Source organism: Hypanus sabinus, chromosome 23 (genome assembly GCF_030144855.1).
Source record: "Hypanus sabinus isolate sHypSab1 chromosome 23, sHypSab1.hap1, whole genome shotgun sequence".
Lineage (NCBI taxonomy): Eukaryota > Metazoa > Chordata > Chondrichthyes > Myliobatiformes > Dasyatidae > Hypanus > Hypanus sabinus.
Genome location: NC_082728.1, coordinates 61519753 through 61546074, shown reverse-complemented (window position 1 = coordinate 61546074; position 26322 = coordinate 61519753). Strand labels below are relative to the sequence as shown.

At 43.1% G+C, this 26322-nt stretch overlaps 1 protein-coding gene across 2 annotated transcripts in view; it reads left to right on the top strand.

The window, feature by feature from the left end:
• Positions 1-26322, top strand: part of nup85 (nucleoporin 85) — a 72888-nt gene that overhangs the window by 21344 nt on the left and 25222 nt on the right. For both annotated transcript variants that reach the window (XM_059948991.1, XM_059948992.1), the window contains 9 exons: positions 2478-2554; positions 4900-4943; positions 8196-8265; positions 9641-9762; positions 12815-12949; positions 13779-13901; positions 16756-16887; positions 17482-17588; positions 25986-26069. In XM_059948991.1, coding sequence (XP_059804974.1) covers positions 2478-2554; positions 4900-4943; positions 8196-8265; positions 9641-9762; positions 12815-12949; positions 13779-13901; positions 16756-16887; positions 17482-17588; positions 25986-26069 — 894 coding nt within the window. The remainder of the gene's footprint in view (positions 1-2477; positions 2555-4899; positions 4944-8195; positions 8266-9640; positions 9763-12814; positions 12950-13778; positions 13902-16755; positions 16888-17481; positions 17589-25985; positions 26070-26322) is intronic.

Here is a 26322-nt window from a genome sequence, read left to right as displayed (position 1 = left end):
ATACCTGATATCCCCTCTGTTACCTACTTCCAAGCACCTTAAAACTATGCCCCCTCGTATTAGCCATTTTAGCCTTGGGAAAAAGCCTCTGGCTATCCACACGATCAATACCTCTCATCTTATACACCACTATCAAGTTACCATTCATCCTCTATTGCTTCAAGGAGAAAAGGCCATGTTCACTCAATTTATTCTCATGCATGCTCTCAATCTGGGCAAAATCCTTGTAAACCTCCTCTGCAATCTCTCTATATTATTTATATCCTTCCTGTAGTGAGGTGATTAGAACTGAACACAGTACTCCAAATGGGATCTAACTAGGGGCCTATATCACTGTAACATTACCTCACGGCTCTTGAACTAAATCACAAGGTTGATGAAGGCCAGCACACCATATGCCTTCTTAACAAAACTGTCAACCTGCGCGGCAGCTTTGAGTGTCCTATGGACACGGACCCCCAGATCTCTTTGAACCTCCACGTTGCCAGGAGTCTTACCATTAATATTATATTCTGTCTTCAAATTTGACCAACCGAAATGAACCACCACTTCACACTTATCTGGGTTGAACTCCATCTGCCACTTTTCAGGTCAGTTCTGCATCCTATCAATGTCCCGCTGTAACCTCTGACAACCCGCCACACTATCCACAACACTCCCAACCTTTGTGTCATCAGCAAACTTACTAACCCATCCCTCCACTTCTTCATCCAGGTCATTTATAAAAATCACGAAGAGGAGGGGTCCCAGAACAGATCCCTGTGGAACACCGCTGGTCACCAACCCCCATGCAGAATACAAACCATCTACAACCACCCTTTGCTTTCTCTGGGCAAGCCAATTCTGGATCCACAAAGCAAGGTCTCCTTGGATCCCATGCCTCCGTACTTTCTGAAGGAGCCTCGCATGGGGAACCTTATCAAATACCTTACTGAAATCCATGTACACTATATCCACTGCTCTACCTTCATCAATGTGTTTTGTTACATCCTCAAAGAATCCAATCAGACTCGTAAGGCACGACCTGCCCTGGACAAAGCCCTGCTGACTATTCCCAATAATATTATGTCTCTCCAAATACTCATAAATGCTGCCTCTCAAGATCTCCAACACCCACCACAGAAGTAAGACTCACTGGTCTATAATTTCCTGGGCTATCTCTGCTCCCTTTCTCGAACAAAGGAAGAACATTTGCAACATTTCCATTCCTTTAGTACTTCTGGCCCTATTGATGATGCTAAGATCATCGCCAGAGGCTCAGCAATCTCTTCCCTCGCTTCCCACAGTAGCTTGGGGTATATCTCGTCCGGTCCCGGCGACTTATCTAAATAGCTTTCCAAAGTTCCAGCACACCCCCTCAATGTCTATCTGTTCAAGCATTTCAGCCTACTGTCACTCATCCCCACAGTTGTCAAGGTCCTTTTCACTGCTGAATACTGAAGCGAAGTATTCATTAAGTACCTCCCCTATCTTCTCCGACTGCATGCACATTTCCACTTTTGCTCCTGGTTGGTCCTATTCTAGGAAACCATGCTGACTTTGACCAATTTTATCATGTGCTTCCATAAGGGCAGAGTAATGACAGATGGAGTTCAATCTGACCAAATGTGAGTTACTTTGGGAGTTCAAATGTAAAGAGTCAGTACACAATTAGTGGTGTGTACAGGTGTTCAAGTCCTGTACAGGACTGCCTATAGTACAAACTGCCTATAGTAGTTGATGAGGTAGTAAAGAAAGTGTATAGTATGCACAAGAGTGGTGCAGATCTGGAGTGCTGACGGCTGGTAGTGGAAGCAAATGTGCCAGAGGTATTTGAGAGGCTCTTAGATAGGCAGATGGGATGGATAATGTGGACTTAGTGGAAGCAGAAGGATTTAGTTTAGTTATGAATTCAATTACTACTTTCATTAGTTTGACTCAATGTAGTGGTGGGAGGGGCTCATTTCTGTGCTGTGCTATACATTGTTAATTCTGTTTGCAGTTTTGGTTATGTTCGCTTTGTGACATGAATTATAAATTAATTTGTAACAGACGACCATCTGATAACAGGATGTTTACTGGGAATCGACTGTGCCCTAGATCGACATGATGCATTACCTACAAAAGGGATGGAAGTGGCAATACTTTGCAGATCATGCTGAATTGTGTGGTTCATGTGGTGCAGTTGTGTACAAAGGGACAGAGCAGGTGGAGTTTAATCTGGGAAAGCAAAAGTCTCCACTTTGGATTAAATCAAACAAGAACTAAAGGACGTGGTTAGAGCTCTGGAGTCCATGTACTGAAGTAATTAAAGTCTTGTGCACAGTGATGGATGGCAAGTGGAATGTTGGTTGTTGTTCCTTGGGCTGGGAAATGTTGTGTTTCATTTGCGCAGAACTATAACCAGAAGTCAAGGATTCATTTCCTGCAAGGTGGGTTAGTGGGTAAATAGGAAAGCACTTTTTCCATGATGTAACACATTGTGGTTGTTGTTACAGATTAGTCCACATTAGCAGAAACTATCGCTCAGTGATGAGAGCCTATCTGGAGGAACTACACAAGGTTGCAGTAACTGGTAAGCTGTATGTCACAATGTGATGAACAATTTATTGCAGAGAAATTAATTATAAGCTAGTCTTCCAAAATGTTGGCAATTACAGAGAGCACTGTCCCTTTCTTTTGTGTTTTCACAATGTATGCGTTTGTTCTCTTTATTTTCTTTAAAGCTTGTGCTGTTTCTACTTCGTAGAAAATCTCTCTCTCTGCTTCCGCAATGGATTTATATGTCTGAATGGCTGATAGATCAAAGTATTTTCGGGTGGGGCTTTGTATCCTGTAATGTATTGGAATGGGATGTGAACAAACCTATCCAATCAATATTTGAGTTCCAAACAAGAGAAAATCTGCAGATGCTGAAACTCCAAGCAAGACTCACAAAATGTTGGAGGGATTCAGCAGGCCAGGCAGCATCTGTGGAAAGGAGTGAACAGTCGATGTTTTAGAACATAGAATAGTACAGCACATTAGAGGCCCTTTGGCCTTGGGTCGAAATCCAGTCCATCCGAAGGGTTTTGGCCAGAAACGTCAACTGTACTCTTTTACAAAGTACAGACGGCCCTGCTTATCCGCGAGGGATTTGTTCCGGGATCCCTCGCGGATACCAAAATTCGCGGAAGCTCAAGTCCCTTATTCAACCTGTCTCAATGCGGTGGACCTTAGGACCCAGCGGAACCCCAGACCTTATTTAACCTGTCTCATGCTGTGGACATTAGGACCCAGCGGCAGAGATCTGAATCCGCAGTTTCTGTTCACAAAAATAATCATGATAACGATTGAAAATAAGGTGGAAATAAAGTGATCGGAAAGAGGTGAAACACCATCCGCCATTGGAAAAGCGTTAGGCTACGTCAGTCAATGATCGGAACAATTTTAAAGGATAAAGTGAGAAAGGTGCTGCCCCGATGAAAGCTACAATTATTACTAAGCAACACAGTGGTTTAATTATTTGGTTTTGGGGTTTTGGGTTTTTGATCCTCCACATCAACCCTGGCACTCGGGAGCGATCTGTCACTAGATTGAACTCGGGAACTTCTGTTCCCGAGCCTGGCACTGAAACATATGTTCTTAAGTGTTTTATATGCATAGAAAGGTAAAATATATACTATATACGAAGACAAAAGTTTGACTAACTGACGCTTAATAATACCAGATGTACCTGTTCCGACTTACCTAGTAAGAGAACTTCCAATTTTTTTCGATCCCGATCCATGATAACTCACGCACATCCTCACGCACTTTAAATCATCTCTAGATTACTTATAATACTTAATACAATGTAAATGCTATGTAAAATAGTTGTTATACTATATTGTTTAGGGAATAAAGACAAGAAAAAAAAAGTCTGTACATGCTTGAACAACAAGTGTTGGAAGAGCTCTTCCGGGTTTTCGCGATTTGTGGTTGGTTTAATTCAAACTTGCGGATAAGGAGGGCCGACTGTATTTGAATTCTGTAGTATGCTTGTTCTGCTTGGCTTGTCTAAGTTTAGTTGAGGTTTGGTAGGCTGTCGATTGACTCTGGTCTCTCTGAATGATAACTGTTCCCCATAATGCTTGAAAAACTTAAGACATTTATATTATTTGTAAATTTGAGGGTGGTGCTCCATTTGCACTAGCTCATTGTTTCTGTCAACACACAAAAAATGCTGGTGGAACGCAGCAGGCCAGGCAGCGTCTATAGGGAGAAGTGCAGTCGACGTTTTGGGCCGAGACCCTTCGTCAGAAATCTCGGCCCGAAATGTCGACTGTACTTCTCCCTATAGATGCTGCCAGTCCTGCTGTGTTCCACCAGCATTTTGTGTGTGTTGCTTGAATTTCCAGCATCTGCAGATTTCCTTGTCATTGCTTCTCTGGATGGAGGGAAATAAAAGGGGTGCCATCGCTCTGGCATCCACTCTTTGACCCAACCGGAGCAACATATTTGCCGCTTAGTCATGAACTTCCTATCCAGACATTTCCTCTTTAATCTTACAGTTTTGCAAAGCTGGCCTGCTCCACCACTCAAGCAGCAATCTATTTTGTTCCACTCCTTAGATCGCACTGAATCTTTCACTTTCTTTGTTGGTCATGCATCATAATTTGAATCAAAACTTTCTTAACCTTAATTCCAATCCTAGATTTTTTCTGGTTCTTACCATAAACCTCTACTGATACTGATCCTCTTGCAAATAGAACTGTTATGTGGTGTTTTTTTTAGATGTCTTACCTCTTAGCTTTTAAAATGGATACACATTGGAATCCTTTCCGGAATCATAAACCTGCACGATACTTCACTCCACTGCCCTACCTTACACAGTTTCTGTGCTCACCATTCTGATGACTTAATGAGAGATTTCTGCAAAAATATGTTTTTTCTCCCCAGTTTTTGCTGAAGATAAAAAATTGTCAGCCGAGTATGAGGACCAGGTATGTTTACATTTAAGTCTTGCTTTAAATCATATTCTGAGAGGCCAGATTAGTCTGCAGGAGTTGACTATTGGGATACACACCCTTTGCTGGCCACTCTTATTAGAAATACAGTTGAATAGATTTCCAAACGAGGTGATCAGTGTTGACCCTTGCCTCTCCTTTAATACTTCAGGGGTTGAGGGAACATTTGGGCGGCATAGGTCTCTTACCTTTCTGAAGGTGCTGACTTCACTACATCCTTGGGATGCATGTCTGTCTCGTCTGTGTTTATTTGGGTGTATGCTTGGACAGGAAGGCAGATGAACTATTGAGGGGCTGGCATTCCTGTGCTTGTGTGCTAATTCGCTTATTTTTGAACTAGTGGGAGATCATTTATCCACCAGAGAAAAGGCGTGCTGATGCACTAAAGCAGCACAAGCTTGGTCTACAGATCTCATTCATAACTGATCTTTTGGAGACTCCTTGCAGCAGTGTCTCCGGTTTTAGTCCTCCAGTTAGCTGGCTAGCTGCTGAGTCCACTGTTTTGTGTGGTTTCATCCAAAATCATTAAGGATCACTTGAACTTACAAGGACCAAGTCCATGTGGAGTGTTGTGTTGCTAAAGGGAGTTGTGTTGTGGGATCAGTCCAGCTTCATCTCAAACCAAATTTGATGAGATTTTAAACAGGTATGGCTACATCTGCCAGAAAATTGTTAAAATATTTAACTTCTTATGGGGAACATAACAAAATTATTCAGTTAAAACACTGTTGGTGCAGTACAGGATTAATTCAAAGGAAAGCTTCCTCTACATTCCCCCTCAAACACTGTGCACAGTAACAGCAAGGATTAAGCACCAGAAACGCTGCAATTTCCCCGTTTCATAAGCTAAGCTTGAATGGAGTCTCTTTCACGGTCTTCTGATGTTTCAAAATGATTTTTAAATGTAGGTAGTGTTGTGAACAGGATGTGGGCGGCTACCCCAAACAATAATTGTGGCAACACTCGTAATGTTTTTAGTGGTTTTTGAGGGATAGCACTTGCCTTGACACTGGTGTCATTTCAGCTCCATCAAAATGCCATGGATCATTCATATCCAAGCAAGGAAAAAGGCTTCATGTTTGACAGTGCTGCCTTGGAGTGTCAGTTTAGGTTTATGTAGACGAGTCTGCAGTGCAACTTGAAGCTACAAGCTTCCAGTTCAGTGGGGATGGACAACCCGATTGCAGGATGGGTGCAGTGCCAGTTAAAGTTTCCTGCACAGTAACACAGTGCTTGGTATAACACTATTCAGTGCCAGTGACCCAGGTTTAATTCCACTGCTATCTGTAGGAGCTTAAACATTCTCCCTGTGACTGCATGGGTTTCTTCCCACTTTCCAAAGACGTATGGGTTGGTAGATTAGAAGAACCTTCGGGTCACGTGGTGCCAGTTTGTTGGGCTGGAAGGGCCTCTTGTACTGTATCTCCAAATAAGATAAATAAAACCCTGCACTTTTTTTTTGCTCAGACATTCCCTGAGTGAAGACTCGAAATCCTGGAATCCAGCCCTATAGCTTTCACAATGCAGATATATTTATGATTTTTCTTATGTGATGACTTGTTTAAATATTATCAAACTGGAGTTTTAGAATGCTGTTGTTTTGGTAGAGGAGCACTCGGGGATGTGGATTAGATTAGACTGATGGAGGATTCCTGTGGGTGAGTGGTCTTTCAAAGGGCCTTTCAGTTCACCATGGCCAACTACACTATTCCCATTTCCCTGAATCCTAATATGCATTTCTGTTTCAGTGCTTGTCTAAATGTCTCTTAAACATAATGGTTGTATCTGATTCCACTGAGTTTCAGATATTATTTACTTGTATGTTAAAAGAAAACTCTCAAATTTCCCTTTTAACTTCTCCCTTAAACTCCTTTTAAACTCTTGCCTTAATTGGGTGTTTTACTATGGGGAAAAGTTTCTACCTTCCTCTGGTGCCTCTTTCAACTTCCATCAAGTTATCCTTCAGCCTCCTTTATTTCCTGTGAAAACAGGCCAAACTAATCCAATTTCTCCCCATGACTAAAGTGTGCCAATCCAGGGAACACCCCGGTGAATTTCCTGTGTACTGTCTGCGATACAATCTCAAACTTCCTAAGGAATTACATGGGCGGTCTAACTAGTGTTTTGTGAAGCTGCAACATAATTTTGCATCTATTCTGAATCTTGACCTACAAATGGCAAGCATGCCATCTGGTTTTTTCACCAACCTATTTAACTGTGTTGCCATTTTTGGAGACTAATGAACTTTAACCTTGAGGTCCTGCTGTTTATTCTTTATTTCCTTTCATGACTTAACTTCTCAAAATGAATCACTTCTCATGTCAGGAACAAATTCCATCTGCCACTGCTCCAACCAACTTTCTCTCTATCTATATTTTGCTGTAAATTTAGACTGTCTTCTTCACTACTGCCAACTTTTATGAAACGTACAAACTTAACTGCCTTGCATTCATATCCATTAATATAGTAATATGGGTCCCAGCACAGATCCCTATGGTTCACATACTTCCTATTAGAAAGACATCCACATCACTACCTTCTCTCCCATCACCAAGCTAATTTTTGTTTGCCAACTTGCTCTGGATCCCACGTGCCTTAAGCCTAGACCGACCTTCTAATAGGAGAACTTGTCAAATGCCTTGCAGAAGTCCATATATACAAAGTTGAGTCACCCTGGCCATCCCTGATATGTCCATGACTTTCTAAAGGTCCACAAATCCAGTTGCTTTGAATTTTCTCCCAATACCATCCCTACCATCGGGGCTAAGTCTTTCATTATCTGGCTTACCCCTGCTGCCTTTCAACAATGTAAATTATCTTCCATTCTTTGACACTTCATCTGTATTTAGTGAAGATGCAAAAGTCTTCAGGGCTCCCTTGCTTCCCATTGTGGCCCTGAGGACTTATCAGCCTTTATGTGACCCATGATATCAACATTTTCTTGTCCTTGATTTGCTCCTGATTATCCATGTTCATCATTGGTGAATAGAGAAGAGTAGGCTTTAGGACTTTTACCCACAGGGCCTGGCTGTGGTCTTCTCTCTGTGTACCATCATTGCTGTTCATGGAGGCCCCTTTCAGCCAGAAGATGCAGATGACATGTGTTCCTTTGATTTGAGCCTAATTCGAAGAGTCCATCACCTTGTCTTTTTGAACTAAATTTTGATTTTGCAGTAAATTGCAATATGTTAATGGAGGCTTACAGTGTGCTGGCTCTGTTGATGGCAGGTTTCAATTCTGTCGGCAATGGAACTGATTTGGAACTTGTGTGAGATTTTGTACGTCGATGCAGCTCAAGGTGAGACTGAAAAGCTTCATGTGCTACCTTTCATTTCAGGTTCTTTGTGCTTAAATGTTTATTGTCTTTGGATGTGGGATAATAGCTGATAATGGCAGTTTCATGTGTTGTAGGAATTAAGTTGCAAGTATGCCAGATTTGATGGGAAAGTGTATTGCATTTATCTAGTGGCTGTCCTCTTTCCCAAACTGCTGTATTGCCAGTTGAGTATCTTAGAAGTCTACTTGTTATTGTGACCAAAGTGGTAACAATCATATCTGTTTCTAACAGTGTTGATGGAGGGATCTGTATTGACTAGCACACTGAAGGTAACTTCCCCAATTCTTCTTTGAAACAAAACTAGGATCTTTTGTATTCAAAGCTTGGAGACTTCAGTACTGCGCTGGAGTGCTTAAGTGTCCAAGACTTGACCCACAATTTTATAATTCAAGGAGAGCTAGGCAAGAGGTGAATGACAGGCCCTTTTGCTCTTGCAGTATCAGTGGGGAGTTGAGCAGCTTCATGGCATTTTCTGGTGCCATGGCGATTGTACAGAATGTCCAAGACTACAAACCACCCGGCCCCTATAACTGATATGAACAAATACAGCGTGAGCACTGGGGACCGTGTCTGACCTCTGTATCAGCTGAGACAGTTGGAGGGGAGACCCAGATGAGAGGGGTGGAAGATGCTGGAAGAGTTCAGCTAGTTAAGCTGAATCTGTGGAGGCAGGAATCAGTCAGCAGGGATGAGTGAAATGTAAAGAAAAGGCTATCTGGAGGATGAGCAGGGGATAAAGAGCACCAGTACTGACCAACGGGAGACATTTTATGGTTGAGAAAGGGGCAGTGGGGTAATAATGGGAAACGATGAGAGGGACATTTACCTGAAGTTGGAAGATTCAGGGTTTGCTCCAGAAGGTTGCACATTGCCCACAGGGAAGATAAAGAGTTGTTTACGTTGGGTATTGCTGCAGTAGTGAGGGGACTGCAGGATTACAGGGGAAACAGACCGGATGCAGGGCCATCGCCAGTCGCTTGCTTTCTCCATTGTAGAGACAGGTGCATTCTGAATACTGCATGAAGGAGACGAAATTGGAGAGGCAGGCTTTACCCAAGCTCCTGTTGTCCTTTGCGGTGTGAAGCTAGTGTCCACAGGCAAGTTTATATTCACCATGACACACACTTAAGGCTGAATATTTTAAAATGTGTATCGTATTTCTGGGGTCTCTGTTGGTCCTGTTTGGGGGTAAAGCTTGGCAATGTTCTCAGAAGTAATTATCAGAAGAGGACAAAAGATAAATTTTTACCTGCAGCAAAGGATAGAGATCTGAATTAACCAGGTGTTACAACACTGTAGTTTACGGAAACACTAAGGCAGTAATATCTGGTTGCAGCTGGTACTCTTATCACACTACTTCTGGACTGGATCAGAGTGCATGTCTGCCAAGTGGATTCTATGGCTGACAAGCTTCTGGCTACTGAAAACCCCACAGAACACCTTTACTTCTGGAATGTGGTAAGTGATACCTCACCAGGTGTGAGCTCTGGGAGGATGCAACAGTAAATTGAGCAACAACTCTAAAGATTGAGTTCCCATGATTGAAGTGGTTTCAGTGGTACAGACAGAAATATTTGTAGTGACTTTAAGGGTGGAGAATGGGGTCAAGTGTGAGCAAGCCTTCTGGTCCTTAAACAAGATATTATGTCTGCATTCATGGAAGAAGGGACTGAAAACCCTCCTGACAAAGGAGAGGACATGGGTTTGCAGAAAAGAGGAGCTGAAGAACGTAGAACATTATGGCACAATACAGTACAGGCCCTTCCATCCATATGCTGCAATCAGATCCCCTCTCAATTCCAGCGTGCACAAGCCCAGTCTCTCTAACGGCACAATACAGTACAGGCCCTTCCGCCCATGTGCTGCAATCAGATCCCCTCTCAATTCCAGCGTGTACAAGCCCAGTCTCTCTAACGGCACAATACAGTACAGGCCCTTCCGCCCATATGCTGCAATCAGATCCCCTCTCAATTCCAGCGTGTACAAGCCCAGTCTCTCTAACGGCACAATACAGTACAGGCCCTTCAGTTCATAATGTTTGCTGACCTCTTAACCTATTCTAAGATCAATCTAACCTTTCCCTCCTACATTACCCTCCAATTTTCTATAATCCATCTGTCCCTCTAGGAGTCCCTTAAATGTCCCTACTGTATCTGCTTCTACCACCTGTACTTTCCTCCAATTGCCTTAAAATTAATGTTAAAGCCATTTCCACCCTGGGAAAAGTGCCTCTGGCGAGCTACATCTTATCATCTTGTACACCCCTATCAAATCACCTCTCATCAGTCAAAAGAGAAAAGCTTAAGCTTGTTCACCCTCTCTTCATAAAACATGCCCTCTGGTACATCCTGGTAAATCTCCTCTGCACCCTCTCTAAAGATTCCACATCCTTCCTATAATGAAATGAAAACAATATTCCGAGTGTGGTCTAGCCAGGCAACATTACCTCAAGACTCTTGTATTCAGCCACCTCTATAATGAGGGCCAACACACTATATGCCTTAACAACCCTATCAATTTGCATGGCAACTTTGAAGGATCTATGGACTTGTACCCCAAGGTCTCTCTGTTCCTCCACTCTACCATTAACCCCATATTCTGTCTTCAGATTTGATCTTCCAAAATGAATGACTTTGCATTTTTCTGAGTTGAAATCCATCTGCCACTTTCCAGCTCAGTTCTGCATCCTGTCAATGTCCCTTTGCAACCCACTTGTTCACAGTTCCTCCAACCTTACCAGTCACCCTTCCACTTCCTCATCCAAGTCATTTATGAAAATCAGGAGAAGCAGAGGTTCCAGAACAGATCCCTGTGGAATACCACTGTTCGCTGAGCTCCAGGCAGAATATTCTCCATCTACCACCCTCTGTCTTGTATATGGGAAAGCCCATTCTGAATCCACGCAGCCAAGTTTCCCTACATCTCGTACCTTCTGAGCTAAATGAACCTGCCATGGGAACCTGATACTCCTGTGGCTAGTGAAGGTGCAAAGATCATCACCAGTGTTGCAGCAATCTCTTCCATCCCTTCCCGTAGTAACCTGCGGCCTATCTTGTCTGAACCTGGGTACCTATCTATCCTAATGTTTTTTAAAACTTCTAGCACATCCTCTTTTTTTAAAAAGTACGTCAACATGTTCGAACATATCAATCTGTTTTACACTGGTCTCAATTCTCATTTATTTAAGAAAATGAGGAAGTTAGTGGAAATAAAAATCTAAAAAGGCAGATCAGTGTAGAAGGGAATGGCTGTAAAGAGATGATGAGAGGAATGGCCCTGCTATCTGATCCTGCACAAGTACACTGGGCTGAGATTTGATTCCCTGCCTCAGAAGGCAGTGGAGGCCAATCCTGTGGATGCTTTCAAGAAAGAGATAGAGCTCTTAAAGATAGCAGAGTCAAGGGATATGGGGAGAAGGCAGGAACGGGGTACTGAATGTGGGTGATCACAGTGAATGGCGGTGCTAGCTCAAAGGGCTGAATGGCCTACTCCTGCACCTATTGTCTGGACCCCACTATTTTTAAAAAAAAGAAAAGGAAAAATGGGGTTAATGTGAATTAATGTGAGATCAGTAGTACAGAAAATTCTAGAATCCTATGACAAAAGAAGCAGTAGCAGGATATTTAGCAAATAAATAGGCAAATTTATATTGGAACTAGAAAGGGAAAGTTATGTATGACCACTGTTGGCGTGTTTTGAGGTTGTAATTTTGGAAGGTAAGGTGGCTGTTGGATGTGGGTTACTTAGACTTTGAAAATGCCTTCAATAAGGTACCACTGAGGATTATTAAAGAAAAATAACTACATAATGTTGGAGGTAATGTACTGGCATGGTTTAACGACTGGAATCATTCCTGAGTTGGGAAGCTGTGAGTAGTGGCTGCAGCAGTGAATGGTTCTGGTGCCTCACCTGTTTGCAGTCTGTATCCAGTTCTGGGTCAGTGAATCGAAGATGGTTGGTGTTGCCTGATTGTGTGGGTTGAGAGGAAGATGGGTTTTTTGGGGTATGTGAATGGGACAGCAGAGATTGAAGGAGTGCTATAAGGTTCAGCACTTTGAGCCGAGGGGAGGGGGAGAAGAAAGAAGAAAGGGATGGGTAGAGAATGTCCTCTAACGAGGTTAAACAGGAAAATGAAGCATTCATTGAAACTGAATGAATTCTCAATGGGCTTGACCGGATGGCTGCAAAGATGTTCAGTGGCCAGAGACTGGAAGGAAGGCACTGGCCATTCAGAACGGAGATGGGAAGAAACTTCTACAAGAGGGTTGTGAACCTCTGGAATCCTCTCCCCAAGGGGTTTTGTCCGCTCGGTAGGTGAATATATTCAAATTATGCTTGATGGATTTTTGAATATTAGGGAATCTGGTGAGGGAGTTGGTCTGTGCTTAGCTATATATAAAAAAAACCAATTATTGTGTTAAGCAGCAGAGCAGATTTGAGGAATGAATAGCCAAATTTATCAGGGAAGTGGTTTGAGCCGTGCCTTGTGATATTTTCTGTTTGTTCCCAGGTTACTGGCTATGTGCTCCAAGGACGAATGGGAGAGGCTCGACAGATGCTGGCAAGGAAGGCTTTGCTCGAACCTGCTGCCAGTTCCATGTACAAGTGCATGGCTGATCTGATGAGAAAAATGCCCATTTTCTCAGTAGGTTTTCAACTTGATTATTTTCTTCCCTGTGATGATGTTCCTTGCAAGGATCCTTTGATATCCCTTCCAAAGTGACTATGGATTTGTCATTCTTTCTTCCTTTCCTAAGATGGTAATCCTCACTAAAGTATGTTTTTGCAGCTCTAGCTTCTGTCGGGTTTTATTTTCAATGATGGCTATGAGCTGTTGGTGTCACAGCTTTTTCCTCTACTCTCCTGTCAACCTAATATGTGTATGTAAATATAGGACATCAGGACAACAATTGAGAGTGGGCCCTGTTTTAGTGTTTGTAACTCCCTAACCCTGAATTACCAGCTGAACCGCCCAACAAGACCAGAAAATCTGAGGTACTCAGAAGGTTGGATAGCATCTGTGGAGAGAAAAAAGCACTGGTGTTCCTCCAATGTTAAGCTTCATTAGAAGAGTGTTGGACTAATGTCCCTGCATCGTTCTTCCTTTGAACACAACAGGGCTATGGTGGACATGTCGGCCAAGACTGATTGGGAGCATTTAACAGTACCTGATTGTTGGTTATTGACATTGTGCTTTGCCTATCCTCATTTTGATAGTTTGTGCAGAGTACGACACCCTGACTGCTAGCCTGCATTGTTGGGAGGGGAGTGATCTTGGCTCCTCAGGTGTGTTATGATTTAATTCTGCATTGACTTTGCTCAGTCTGATAACTTCCCTTTTTTATTTAAGCCCATTGTGAATATTCAAAAATGTATCCTGCCACTTAAAATGTTTAAAGGTAACATCGGTTTTAGTGTATTAGTTCTGTGGAAATATTGATAAGCTCATTCTTGTGCTTTCTTGCCCACTTTAGTCCAGCAGCAATCAGACCCTAACGGAGTTCGAGCTGAAGTGGCGTCATTGGCAGGAGGACTGCCAGCGATGCCTGAGAGAGGGAACCTTCGCATCCAATAATGATCTACTGCTGATCTGCCAGGTAAAGAAGGTGTCTTGATGAATTGCAGTCTGTGGCCCAGTCTGAATATCACTCTCAACAGCAGTATTAGTAAGCTAAACAAAAGTCACTTCTTCCTGGATTACTGACAGAATGAAGGACAAGGACGTGTTGGTTACAGGTTAAGGCCATTCTGTCCTGCAGTGCTGTCACTCCAGTTTGCCAAATCCTTCACTTGCTGCATCCTTGCATTTGTCACAAACACATCTGTACCCTCTTCCCTCTGGTTTGCTTTCTTGCTGAAGGCTTCCAGGTTTGCTGTATTTCTCCCTTTCTCCCTGGGTCTGCAGGCTGTTTAGAACATCTTGGTTAATTATTTGCTAGAATTGTTTCTTTTTGTTATATTTCTTTTGGTTATTTATTTATTTTGGTTATATTTCTACAAAGGGTCTTTGTCTCTGTTGCTCTGTCCAAATGCTGCTTGACTTGAGAGTTTTCAGCATCTGTAGTTCGTTGGTATTCATCGTCTTCTAATCTTTGCAGCTCTGATATTCCATTCATGATCACTGTGGTCAGATGCTGAATTGACAATTTGTGTTGCAGCTCTATAAAACTGGCTGGACTACACTTTGACTTTAGCCACTCCTCGGCTACAGTATTGTGTTCAGTTCTGATTGCCTCATTATAGGAAGAATGTGGAAGTTTTGGGAGGGTGAATTACCGGGACAATGCCTGGATTCAGGAGTGTGTTTTATGAGGAATCAGAATCAAGTTTAATATTACTGGCAGGTGTTGTGAAATTTGTTGGTTTTGTGGCAGCAGTACAATGCATGATAGATATAGGAAAAAGACTGAATTACAGTCAGTATGTATATTAAATTAAATTAAGTGCAAAAACAGAAATGAAAGTAGTGGTGAGGTAGTGCTTATGGGTTCAGTGCCCACTGGCAGAGGGGAAGAATCTGTTCCTGGAACGTTGAGTGTGTGCCTTCAGGCTCCTGTACCACCTCCACGATGGTAGCAATGAGAACAAGGCGTGACCTGGGTGCTGGGGGGCCTTAATGATGGATGCTGCTGTTCTGAGACACTGCTCTTTGAAGATGTTTTGGATACAATTGAGGCTGGTACCCATGATGGAGCTGACTAATTTTACAATTTTTTGCAGCTTCTTTCAGTCCTGTGCAGTAGCTGCTACCCCCACCCCCCCAATACCAGACAGTGACGCAGCCAGTCAGAGTGCTCTCACAGTACATTTGTAGAAATACTTGTCTGTTTTAGGTGACAAACTCCTGATGAAATATAGCCTCTGATAGCTGCATCAGTATGTTGACAGGTTAGGTCCTCAGAGATATTGACACCTAGGAACCTGAAATTGCTCACTCTGTCCATTTCTGATCCCCAATGAGGATGGAGTGAGCTTGGGAAGCAAAGGACGATGAGAGATGACTTGATAGATATATACAAGATAAGAGGCATAGACAGAGTGGACAGCCAGAGACATTTTCCCAGAGTGGAAAGCCTAATATGAGGGTGAATAAGTTTTAAGGTGTTTGGAGGAAAGTACTGGGGGATGTTGGGTCGATTTTTTACATAGAGAGTGGTAGGTACATGGGACATCGGTAGGAGTAGTGATGAGGGAACAGACTGGTAGGTACATGGGACGTGCTGGCAGGAGTAGTGGTGAGGGAACAGACTGGTAGGTACATGGGACATCGGTAGGAGTAGTGGTGAGGGAACAGACTGGTATGTACATGGGACATCGGTAGGAGTAGTGGTGAGGGAACAGACTGGTAGGTACATGGGACATCGGTAGGAGTAGTGATGAGGGAACAGACTGGTAGGTACATGGGACATCGGTAGGAGTAGTGGTGAGGGAACAGGCTGGTAGGTACATGGGACATCGGTAGGAGTAGTGGTGAGGGAACAGACTGGTAGGTACATGGGACATTGGTAGGAGTAGTGATGAGGGAACAGACTGGTAGGTACATGGGACATCGGTAGGAGTAGTGATGAGGGAACAGACTGGTAGGTACATGGGACATCGGTAGGAGTAGTGGTGAGGGAACAGACTGGTAGGTACATGGGACATCGGTAGGAGTAGTGGTGAGGGAACAGACTGGTAGGTACATGGGACATCGGTAGGAGTAGTGGTGAGGGAACAGTCTGGTAGGTACATGGGACATCGGTAGGAGTAGTGGTGAGGGAACAGACTGGTAGGTACATGGGACATCGGTAGGAGTAGTGGTGAGGCAGATACTTTATGGATATTAAGAGACTTGGGCACATGGATGAAAGAAAAATGGAGGGCTATGTGGGGGGGGGGGTGGGGGGAGGGTCAGATTGATCTTTACATAGGTTAAAGTGCCAGCTCAGCATTGTGCTGAACGGTTCTATGTTGTTTGGTTACTGTCACTAAATATTAATGTCTTGCAGCCAGATATTATTTTAAATGATTGGAATGAGATGCAGTGTAAAACCTGTCTTGCAAACTGTTCACACAGATCAGATCATTGCACAGGGCAGTGAGGTGAATCAGTAACAGAATGCAGAATGAAGAGTAACAACTGCAGTTAAACAAAAAGGTGCAAGTTCATAACAAGGTAGATTGTGAGGTCAAGAGTCTGTCTTATCGTATGAGGGAACCATTCAATAGTTTTATAAGAGTGGACTAGAAACTGGATTTGAGCCTTGAGCTGTCCTTGAATGGGAAGGGAATTTGGAAACAGACGTTGTTTCATTCACTTTTATTACAGTTATGCTGGTGGTGGTCAGCAATGAGAGACCTGATTGTTATCCTCTCCACCCTGATCAGTGGAATAAAGGTTGACCATCTCACTCTGATCCTTTCCCTGGCTAAGCTTGCCTAACTAGATGATTCTCTCCATTTCCTCCATAGATTCTAGCAGGAAGTGAGGATGCCTTGCTTGAAAAGAAGGATCTCTTAGCCACCTGGTATCACTTCCTGGTTAGCAGGCTGCTGTACTCTCACCCGTCCATAAAGCCCACAGAGCTTTATCAATATGCTGAGGTAAGAACCTGTCTTGGGAGGTTTTTGTGGAACAGGGTAATATCAGATGATAGAGCAGTTAGCCAAATAAGCACTCAGCTGTTTAATTGATCTGTGATCAGCAGGTTACATGCAATGTTAAATTGAAATATTCATTGCATTGCCAGTTAAGTAGAGGACGTGTGAAGGTAGGTTCATCGTGTTGAGGCACCATTTCACTCTGGAAGATTATGCATTTTTGTCTAGATCTTGGTAACGTTGAGCTTGCTGAACAAGGCTTTATGTATATTTCTCTGAATTGTTCTTTTGTTCCCACTTAAATTACAAGTGCTGTGTCCTAAAGACTGTACACTCATGGTGCAGAGAAGTGTAAAGACAGATAGTGTGATGATGGAATAGAGTGATTGGTTTTGAAGGTAGTGAAGGCTGGGGAACGGATGAAACATAGAAAGTATGCTGTGTATTGTTTCTGGAAGGAGTGTGTGGGGAGTGGAAGTGTTTTATTACAAGTAAACAAGGCAGTGAATTCTACACCATGTAGTTTAAGGGAAGGGGCATAATGATCAGTGTCATGGGAAGGTTCTATGGCTGGTGATTCTTTCTGCTGACTTGCAGGTTTGCCTGGATCATTTCTTTCCTTCTGAGAGCCGACCTGATTCTCTCGACCTCATCCTGTTGGCGGCGTTTGAGTTCAACATCCACCAGGTGTTGAAGGACTGCTGGTGAGGATCCAATGTAGAAAATGTTGCCGTTAATCTGCTTGTGTTATTTTGTTTGCAAATATATAGGGGAATTATTTTGATTTTCCCCCAACAAATTATGTCCATTTCTATGTGTAATGTCAGAAGAACAGCCAGTGACTAGGTGTACACATGGAGTTCAGAGCTACCTTTTAGAGGAAACAGCTAAAGAGAACTCAGGCCATGAGAGAAAATCTGCAGATGCTGGAAGTCCAAGCAACACACACAATGCTGGAGGAACTCAGCATCAATGGAAAAGAGTACAGTCATCGTATTGGGCCAACACCGCCTACTAAAGGGTTTTGGCCCGAAACGTCGACGATACACTTTTCCTTAGATGCTCTCTGGCCTGCCGAGTTCCTCCGGCATTTTGTGTGTGTTATCCCGTGAGCTTTCTCTGCCATACAAGATCTCGACTGATGCTGTCTTCATCTCACAGCAGTTTTTGCTCTATCCCCAATCAATTGCCTTCTTTGTGGTTTAACCTCAAGGTTTAAACTCGTTCTCAGCCTTGAATTATTCAATGACTCTCTCTGGGGTATAGAGTTCCAAAGAGTCATGACCCTTGGAGAAGAAGCTCATTTCCATCACTGACTGAAGTGCCTATCTCCCTATTCAGAGTGTTAAAAAAACCTATCTCTGACGCCTCCCTTAAACTTTTCTCCAGTCACTTTAAAAGGACGTCCCCTGGTATTGGTTATTGCCACCCTAAAAATTTGCTGGCTGTCCACTCTGTCAAGTTGTCTCTCATCCTCCTTTGCTCCAAAGAGAAAAGCCCTCGCTTGCTCAACCTATTCTCATGTGACAAGCTGTCTAATCCAGACAGCAAATTGGTGAATCTTCTCTGCACCCTCTCTGAAGCTTCCACATCCTTCCTACAATGAGGTGACCAGAACTGAACACAATACTCCAAGTGCAATCTGATCAATGCCTTGTAAGCCTCAGCATTGCATCCTCGCTTTTAAATTCTACTCCTCTTATAATGATGCTGATATTTCATTTGCCTTCCTTATTGCTAACTCAACCTGAGAATTAACCTCCAGGGAATCCTGCATAAGGACTCTGTCTCCACATTGGTGCTAGAAATTTTGTGAACCCGGTAGAATTTTCTCTAGTTCTGCATGAATATGACCTAAAATGTGAACTGCATAAATATGAGATTATCTTGCTGGTCAAGTCAGTGGTGAGGAAGGCAAATGCCATGTTAACTCATTTCCAGAGGTCGAGAAAACAAGAACAAGAATGTGATGCTGAGTTTTTATAAGGCACTGGTGAGGCCTCAACTTGAGTATTGTGAACAGTTTGGCCCCTCATCTTAGAAAAGGTGTGCTGGCATTGGAGAGGGTCCAGAGGAGGATTGCAGGGATGAACAAGGAATGAAAGGGTTATCATATGAGGAACATTTAATGGGTCTGGAATTCAGAAGGATGAGGGAGGGATCTCATTGAAACCTTTTGAAAGTTGAAAGGCCTAGACAGAGTAGATGTGAAAAGGATATTTCCCATGGAAGGAGAGTCTAGGACAAGAGGGCACAACCTCAGGATAGAGGGGCGCCCATTCAAAACAGAGATGCAGAGAAATTTCTTTAGCCAAAGGGTGATGAATTTGTGGAATTTGTTGCCATGTGCAACAGTGGAGGCCAGGTCATTGGGTGTATTAAGGCAGAGATTAATAGGTTCTTGATTGGACATGGCATCAAAGGTTACGGGGAGAAGGCCGGGGAGTGGGGTTGAGGAGTAGGGCAAAAAAATGATCAGCCGTGATGGGTTAATTCTACTCCTTTGTCTTAGGGTCTTATAGTCTAAAATGTGATCAGATCTTCACGCCTTAAAATTAGATAAAGACAACCCAATTAATTATCACAAAAAACATTATACTTGTTCATTTATATGCAGGTTTCCCCCGCTATCCGAAGGTAGATCATTCCTGTGAAATGGTTCATAAGCCGGAATGTTGTAAAGTGAAGAAGCAATTACCTTTTATTTATATGGGAAAAATTTGTGAGCGTTCCCAGACCCAAAAAATAACACACAAGCCCTAAAACAACAGTAGCATATAGTAAAAGCAGGAATGATATGATAAATACACAGCCTATATAATGTAGGTATAGTTTTCTGCAATCATTGCAGCACTGTCTAGTGTAGTGAAAATCTCACGCAATTGCTTCACGTTCAGTTCCTGGACGACTTCACTTTTGGGCCATTCGCTACTGTGTCCAGTTTCGATTGTTATCCCTTCCCCTTGCAATTGCATCAGCTCTTCATCTGTCGTTCTTGGTTGTGGGATGCCAAAACCTCTTCAACATCATCTTTGTTAACTTCCACAAACCCTTAGCCAAACTCACTATGTCCTTACTTCATTCACCGCAATCAAAACGCTTTATTATGTCTAGTTTTACGCTAGGTGTAACACGCTTACGCGCTCGCTTAGGCTTTTCTGATACCTTAGAACTCATTTTGCTAACGGATGCACAAAATAAGTTGACATAAAGCACAGATGCTCTCAGGCACGTGTTTAAGCAATGCCAGCTAGAATGCAGTTCTGGGGGAGGAGCTCGGCTGCTCGGGGCGTGCGCTGCCTTTTTGTAACAGTGAAAACAGGTAACTAATGTAGGTCTTTCGTAACAGCGAGGTGTCGTGAAGTGAATGTTCAAAAAACGGCGTCCACCTATATCAAGAAAAAATATCCAATATTACATGTTGGAAAAAGAATGTGAACCTTTGCTTTCAGTAACTGGTGTGACCCCCCTGTACAGCAGTAACTTCACCCAAACGTTTTCGGTTGGCTGTTGATCAGAACTGCACTTCGGCTTAGGCCATTTCTCCTAACAAAACTGCTTCAACTCTGGGACATTGGTGCTCTTCCTTGCACGAACTGCTTGATTCAGGTCTTTCCACAATATTGCTATAGGATTAAGATTAGGACTTAAGACTTGGCCATTCCAAAACACACATTTTCTTCTTTTTAAACCATTCAGTTGTTGATTTACTTTTGATTTTCAGATCATTGTCTTGTTGCATCATCCAACTCCTATTAAGCTGCAGGTGACGGACTGCTACCCTGACATTCTCCTGTTAAATGTCTTGGTACAATAGTAAGTTCCTGTTCCCTTGATGATCACAGGCCCTGAGGCAGCAACACGTCCCTGAACCATGATGCTCCTTTCACCATGAGGTGTTGGTGTGCAGTGCCCTTTTTCTTCCAAACATTGCAATGTACATTTCTGCTGAAAAGTTCAACTTTTGTCTCATCTGTCCACTGAATGTTGTCCCAGAAGGGTTGTAGAACATCCAGGTGGTCTTTTGCAAACTTGAGACGCGCAGCAAAATTTTTGTTTTGGAGACCAGTGGTATGCTTCCATGAACAGCATTCAGTGTTTTCTTATAGTGGACACATGAACAGAGATTTCAGCAAGTTCTAGAGATTTCTGCAGGTCTTTTGCTGTTGACCTTGGGTTCTTTTTCACCTCCTTCAGCATTGCACGTTGTGCTCCTGGTGTGATCTTTGCAGGATGCCCACTCCCAGGGAGAGTAGCAACAGTACTGAATTTCCTCCATTTCTAGACAGTTTGTCTTACTGTGGACTGATGAACACTCAGTTCTTTAGAAATACTTTTGTAGCTTTTTTCAGCTTCATGCATCTCTACAATTCTTGTGAGGTCCTCTGAAAGTTGTTGTGATCGAGGTATAGTGCACACAAGCAGATCTTTCTTGAGAAGGGCAGGCCCTGTGGTCAGTTTCTTCTCATTGATTGGAACACCTGACTCCAAATAGCTTTTGAGGAGGGCGTTATTCCGAGGTTCACATACTTCCTCCAACAAATACATGTAATGTTGGGTAAGTAATGGACAAGTATAATATTTTTTGTGTTATTTATTTAATTAGGTTCTATTTATCTAGTTTTAGGACTTGCATGAAGATCTGATCACATTTTAGGTCATACTATTGCAGAAATAGAGAAAATTTCATTGGGCTCACAAACTTTCTAGCAACCCTGTATACCCGCCCTTTAGCCCTGTACAGACAAGGAGTTCCTTTGCACCTCTGATTTCTGAAAATTCTTCCCATTTGCCTTTATTCCTTCTACCAGAGTGCATGGTCATATACTTCTCTACACTGTATTCTCTTTGTCTTTTCTCCTCATCTATCCAAATCATTGTGCAGACTCCCTACTTCTGTCTATCTTTGTATTGTCCGCAAACTTGGCCATAAAGCCATCAATCCTGTCATTTAGATCATTGACGTAATGTGGAAAGAAATGACCCTGAAGAACACCATGAGTCACTGGTAATCAAACCACGCCTTCCTCTTAGGGTGGCTGTGGCTAATATGGCAGGACATAACTTTAAGGTGATTTTATGAAGGTAGGGTACCTGGTCAATGGCAGGTGTGTAGAATCAGTGACATCTTAGGGTCCGTATCCATAGATCACAGAAAGTTGCAGCGCAAGATGATAGGGTAGTTAAGATCTTGCACACCTCTAATTAGTCAATTCTCATCCTCCTTTGCTGTATGCTGCATTAAGGTACTCTGCTAAACTGCAGTACGTATGGGTTCGGTCAGCTCCTCTTCTTCAAACATTAACTGATTCACCCTAGCTTCCTTCCCTATACTTCCTCCATTGCAAGAAAATACTTTCATAAATAGAGATCAGTGTCCTGACTTTCCTGGAGCAATCTCTCCAACACCCTGCTAATTAACATCAATACTTTCTTTCATATCCTTGCAGTAAAGGCCACATTATAATCCCTGCCATGTCTTCATCCTTCCCTCCACCCTTCCCCTCTGTGAGGCAGAACATTCTGTCCTTAGCAAGGGCCTTGCCTTGTTTCCCTTCACCCACACCTCTGTGAGTTCCACGCTCGTCATAACACTATGTCGCCTATATCTGTGAGTCCACTTCTTTGGCAAGAATTCATCACCCTGCACTGATGATCCCTTCTCCCATCTCTAATCCTCCTCTTCTTTGCTCTGGATCTTTTCATCTTTAATTGTTGATGAGACATCAAACAGCTCAACTTTAGTACTCTTCTCTCTTCCTCAAACTTTACCCCCTCTGAACACACTGCCTCTGCTCCCCCTGCCCCAATCCCAATCTTACCATTTAAACCTGCAGTCAAATGGGGTGCTGTTGTAGTGTGGCTCACTGACCTCTACCTTTCTGAGGCCAGGCAGAACTCTCAGACACCTCCTCTTGAAAAGGACCTGACTCTAGCAGACCATCAGGCCACTGTCTCCCAGATCATCACTAACCTCATCAACTCTGAAGATCTCCCATCTACTTCCACCTAAATCACGCTGACCCTGTATCCTCCACAACCTGACTGTCTGGATAGTCCCATTGTCTTCACCTCTACCCCTCTGAATTCTCGTGCTTTGACTCCGTTCTATACCTACGTGTCCCTTCTCACCTATGTCCGTGACTCTTCACGTGTTCTCAATCTCATCAACAACTTTCATTTCCCTGGACCCAACCACCTCATTTTCACCATGGATGTCCAGTCCTTATACACTGCTATCCCTGATAAAGAAGGCCTTAATGCTCTCCACTTCTTTCTTGACAAAGGACTCAACCAGTTCCCTTCTGCCACCACCACCCTCCTCCATCTGGCAGAACTGGTCCTCACACTCAATTTCTTCTTGGCCCCTCCCATTTCAGGGGTAGCTCCGGGCACCTACGTGGGCTTCACTATGCCTGCCTTCTCATTCTGGGTGAGACAGTCCACATTCCAAGCCTTCCCTGGTAATGTTCCCCAGCATTGTTCCTCCTTCCTGCATCAATTTCAACAAGTTTGCCTCCTACTTCCACTCTGACCTTAAATTCACTTTGTCCTCAACTGACATCTTGCTGGCCTTTTTCGATCTCTCTGTCTCCATCTCTGGAAATAAACTGTCTACCGACATCTTTTATAAACCTTCCAATTCCCACAGCAATTTTGACTATATTTCTTCCCATTCTGTTCCCTGTAAAATTCTATTCCCCTTTCTCAGTTCCTTTGTCTCTGCCGAATCTGTTCCCAGGATAAGGCTTTCCTTTCTAGGACGTCAGAGATGTCCTCTTTCTTCAAAGAAGGGGGTTCTCCTTGCTCCACCATTGATAGTGGCCTTGCTTGCATTGCCTTTATTTTCTGAATGTCAACGTTCACCCCATCTTCCTGCCACCTGAACAGGGGTAGAATTCCTCTTGCCCACATCTACCACCCTATCAGCCTCCATCTTTGACAGGATTCTACCACTAAATACCTCTCCTCCCTCCCCCCCCACTCTGCTTTTCACAAGGATCACTCCCTCCGTGATCCTCTATCCATTCGTCCTTCCCCACTAATCTCCCTCCTGACAGAAATGCTACACCTGTCTATTCACCTTCTCCCTCATCTCTATTTGGCTCTAATTAGTCCTTCCAGGTGAGGCAATACTTCATCTGCAAATCTGTTGGGGTCATCTATTGTATCCCGATGCAGCCTCCTCTTCATTGGTGAGACCCAACATAAATTTAAGGGATCGCTTTGTTCAGCACCTCTACTCCATCTGCCAAAAGTGGAATTGCCCCGTGGCCAACCATTTTAGTTCCTGTCCCCATTTCTGTTCTGACATTTTGGTCCATGACCTCTACTGCCAAGATGAGGCCACTCAATTTGGAGGAGCAACACCTCATATTCTGTGTAGGTGGCCTCCAACCTGATGGCATGATCATCAATTTCTCCTTCTGGTAACTAAATTATTATTTTTTTCTTTTCCCTCCTTCTATTCCCCACACCAGCTTCTTACCTCTTCACACCTACTTCTCACTTCCTCCAGGTGTTTGTCCTTCTCTTCCTCCTGCAGTCCATTCTCTCCTATCAGATTCCTTCTTTTCCAATCCTTTACCTTTTCCATCCATTGGGCTTCACCTATCTACTTCCAGCTTGTCCTTTTTCCCCTTCTCCACCTTTTATTCTGGCGTCTTTCCCCTTCCTTGCCAGTCCTGATGAAGGGTCTTGGACTGAAACGTCAACTGCTTATTCATTTCTGTAGTTGCTCCCTGGCCTGCTGAGTTCCTCAAGCAATTTGTGTGTGTGTTGCTCTCGATTTGCAGCATCTGCAAAATCTCTTGTGCATAAGGCTACATTCTAATAACTTTCCCCATTATTTACCGTTGCTGCATGCTAATCTTTTGCATTTGCCTTTTAGATTAGATTCAGCTTTATTGTCGTTGTGCCGAGTACAGATACAAAGCCAAATGAAATGCAGTTAGTATCTAACCAGAAATGCAAAGAATAGTGTTATTTACAAAATAACTGTGAATAAAAAGTAAGTGCTACAGCGCACAAATATAAAAGTACTGAGACAGTGCAATACGGGTGCAATACATGTTCTTACTGCAAACATGACGTTACCCTACATTACCATGATCCTTCTGGGCAATGGAAGCAAGAGCAGGTCCTACAAAACATCCAGCCTGCCCTGTCAACAGTAACGGACTGGTAATTTACCTGAAATCCATGTTCTTGTCAATCTGTCAACTTATTTTTAATATATGCAATTATTAAAAATCCACAACCCTTTGGAGAAGAGAATTCCAAAGACTGGAATGCTCCATTACTTTCTTTGGAACAGTCCAAGCCTTGGCAAAACTGCTAGAAATATTTAGTAAGTCAGCATGAATGGAGGGGAAATTTGATTTAATGTTTTAGATCATCCTCCAGGCTTAGCCATTGTCTTGAACTTGTCTGAACTTTTGCTGCCTCTCTCTGCTACCTATGTCCCTGTCCCAACAATGCTCCAGTTTGAAGATTACCATTGTAATTTTCAAATCATCTGCCTGTTGTTGTCCTTCCTGATTTCGACCATCCTCCTGCCTAATAAGCTCCAAGGTCTTCATACTCCCAAACTTCTTGGTGTACTACATCACTGACTTTAATCAGTCTTCTATTAGCTACAAGCCCCTGGATTCCCCAAGTCCTTTGCTGTTTTGAAAGATGCTCATTAATGTTCCTTGCTGTTCTCTCTCTCCCTTTGTCATTTGGTATCAAATATTGTTTGGTATTGACCTGTTTACTTTGCTAAAAGCTGTACATAAATGTAAGTTGTTGTTGACCCACCTATCTTCCATTTTACTTTGAGCTTGCTTTCTCTGTCTCATCTCGTTTTCTCTGTGGTTTAGTTTTCATCCTTCCACTGTGGTTCAGATGTTGGATTAACTTGCTGTGCAGTTGCAGAGTTGCTGTGAATACACTCATTCTCTTTTATTATATTTCCTGTTCAATTAAAATATGAATATAGTAGAGGCTCACTCTAGCAGGCTGGTTGGTGCTAATCAGCTTCACTTAGTGTCTTGTTTCTCATATTCACTTTATACCATTGTTCCCAGATGTTGACTTGTCCAAATTTCTTATTTCAGCCTTGTCCTGAACAACTGGTGGTTTGTAGCACATCTGACAGACCTGTTGGACCACTGCAACCTCCTGCAGTCCCATAATCTTCAGTAAGTCTGGGGAAGGGTGGGGTTGTCACTTCAGTTCCAATTTGATTCCATGCTGGAAACTGACACGAGCAATCAACACAGCACTCCACCCTTCAGCAATGGAAGAAAGAATAACTCTCAGCTGTGGTTTCCATATTGACTCTGGAAGCAAAACTGTTAAAGATAGACGTCTTGGTAACATAGTAGTGGCAAAACAATTTGGGGCTTCGGAATTCAATTCCATCACTGTCTGTAAGGAGTTTGTACGTTCTTC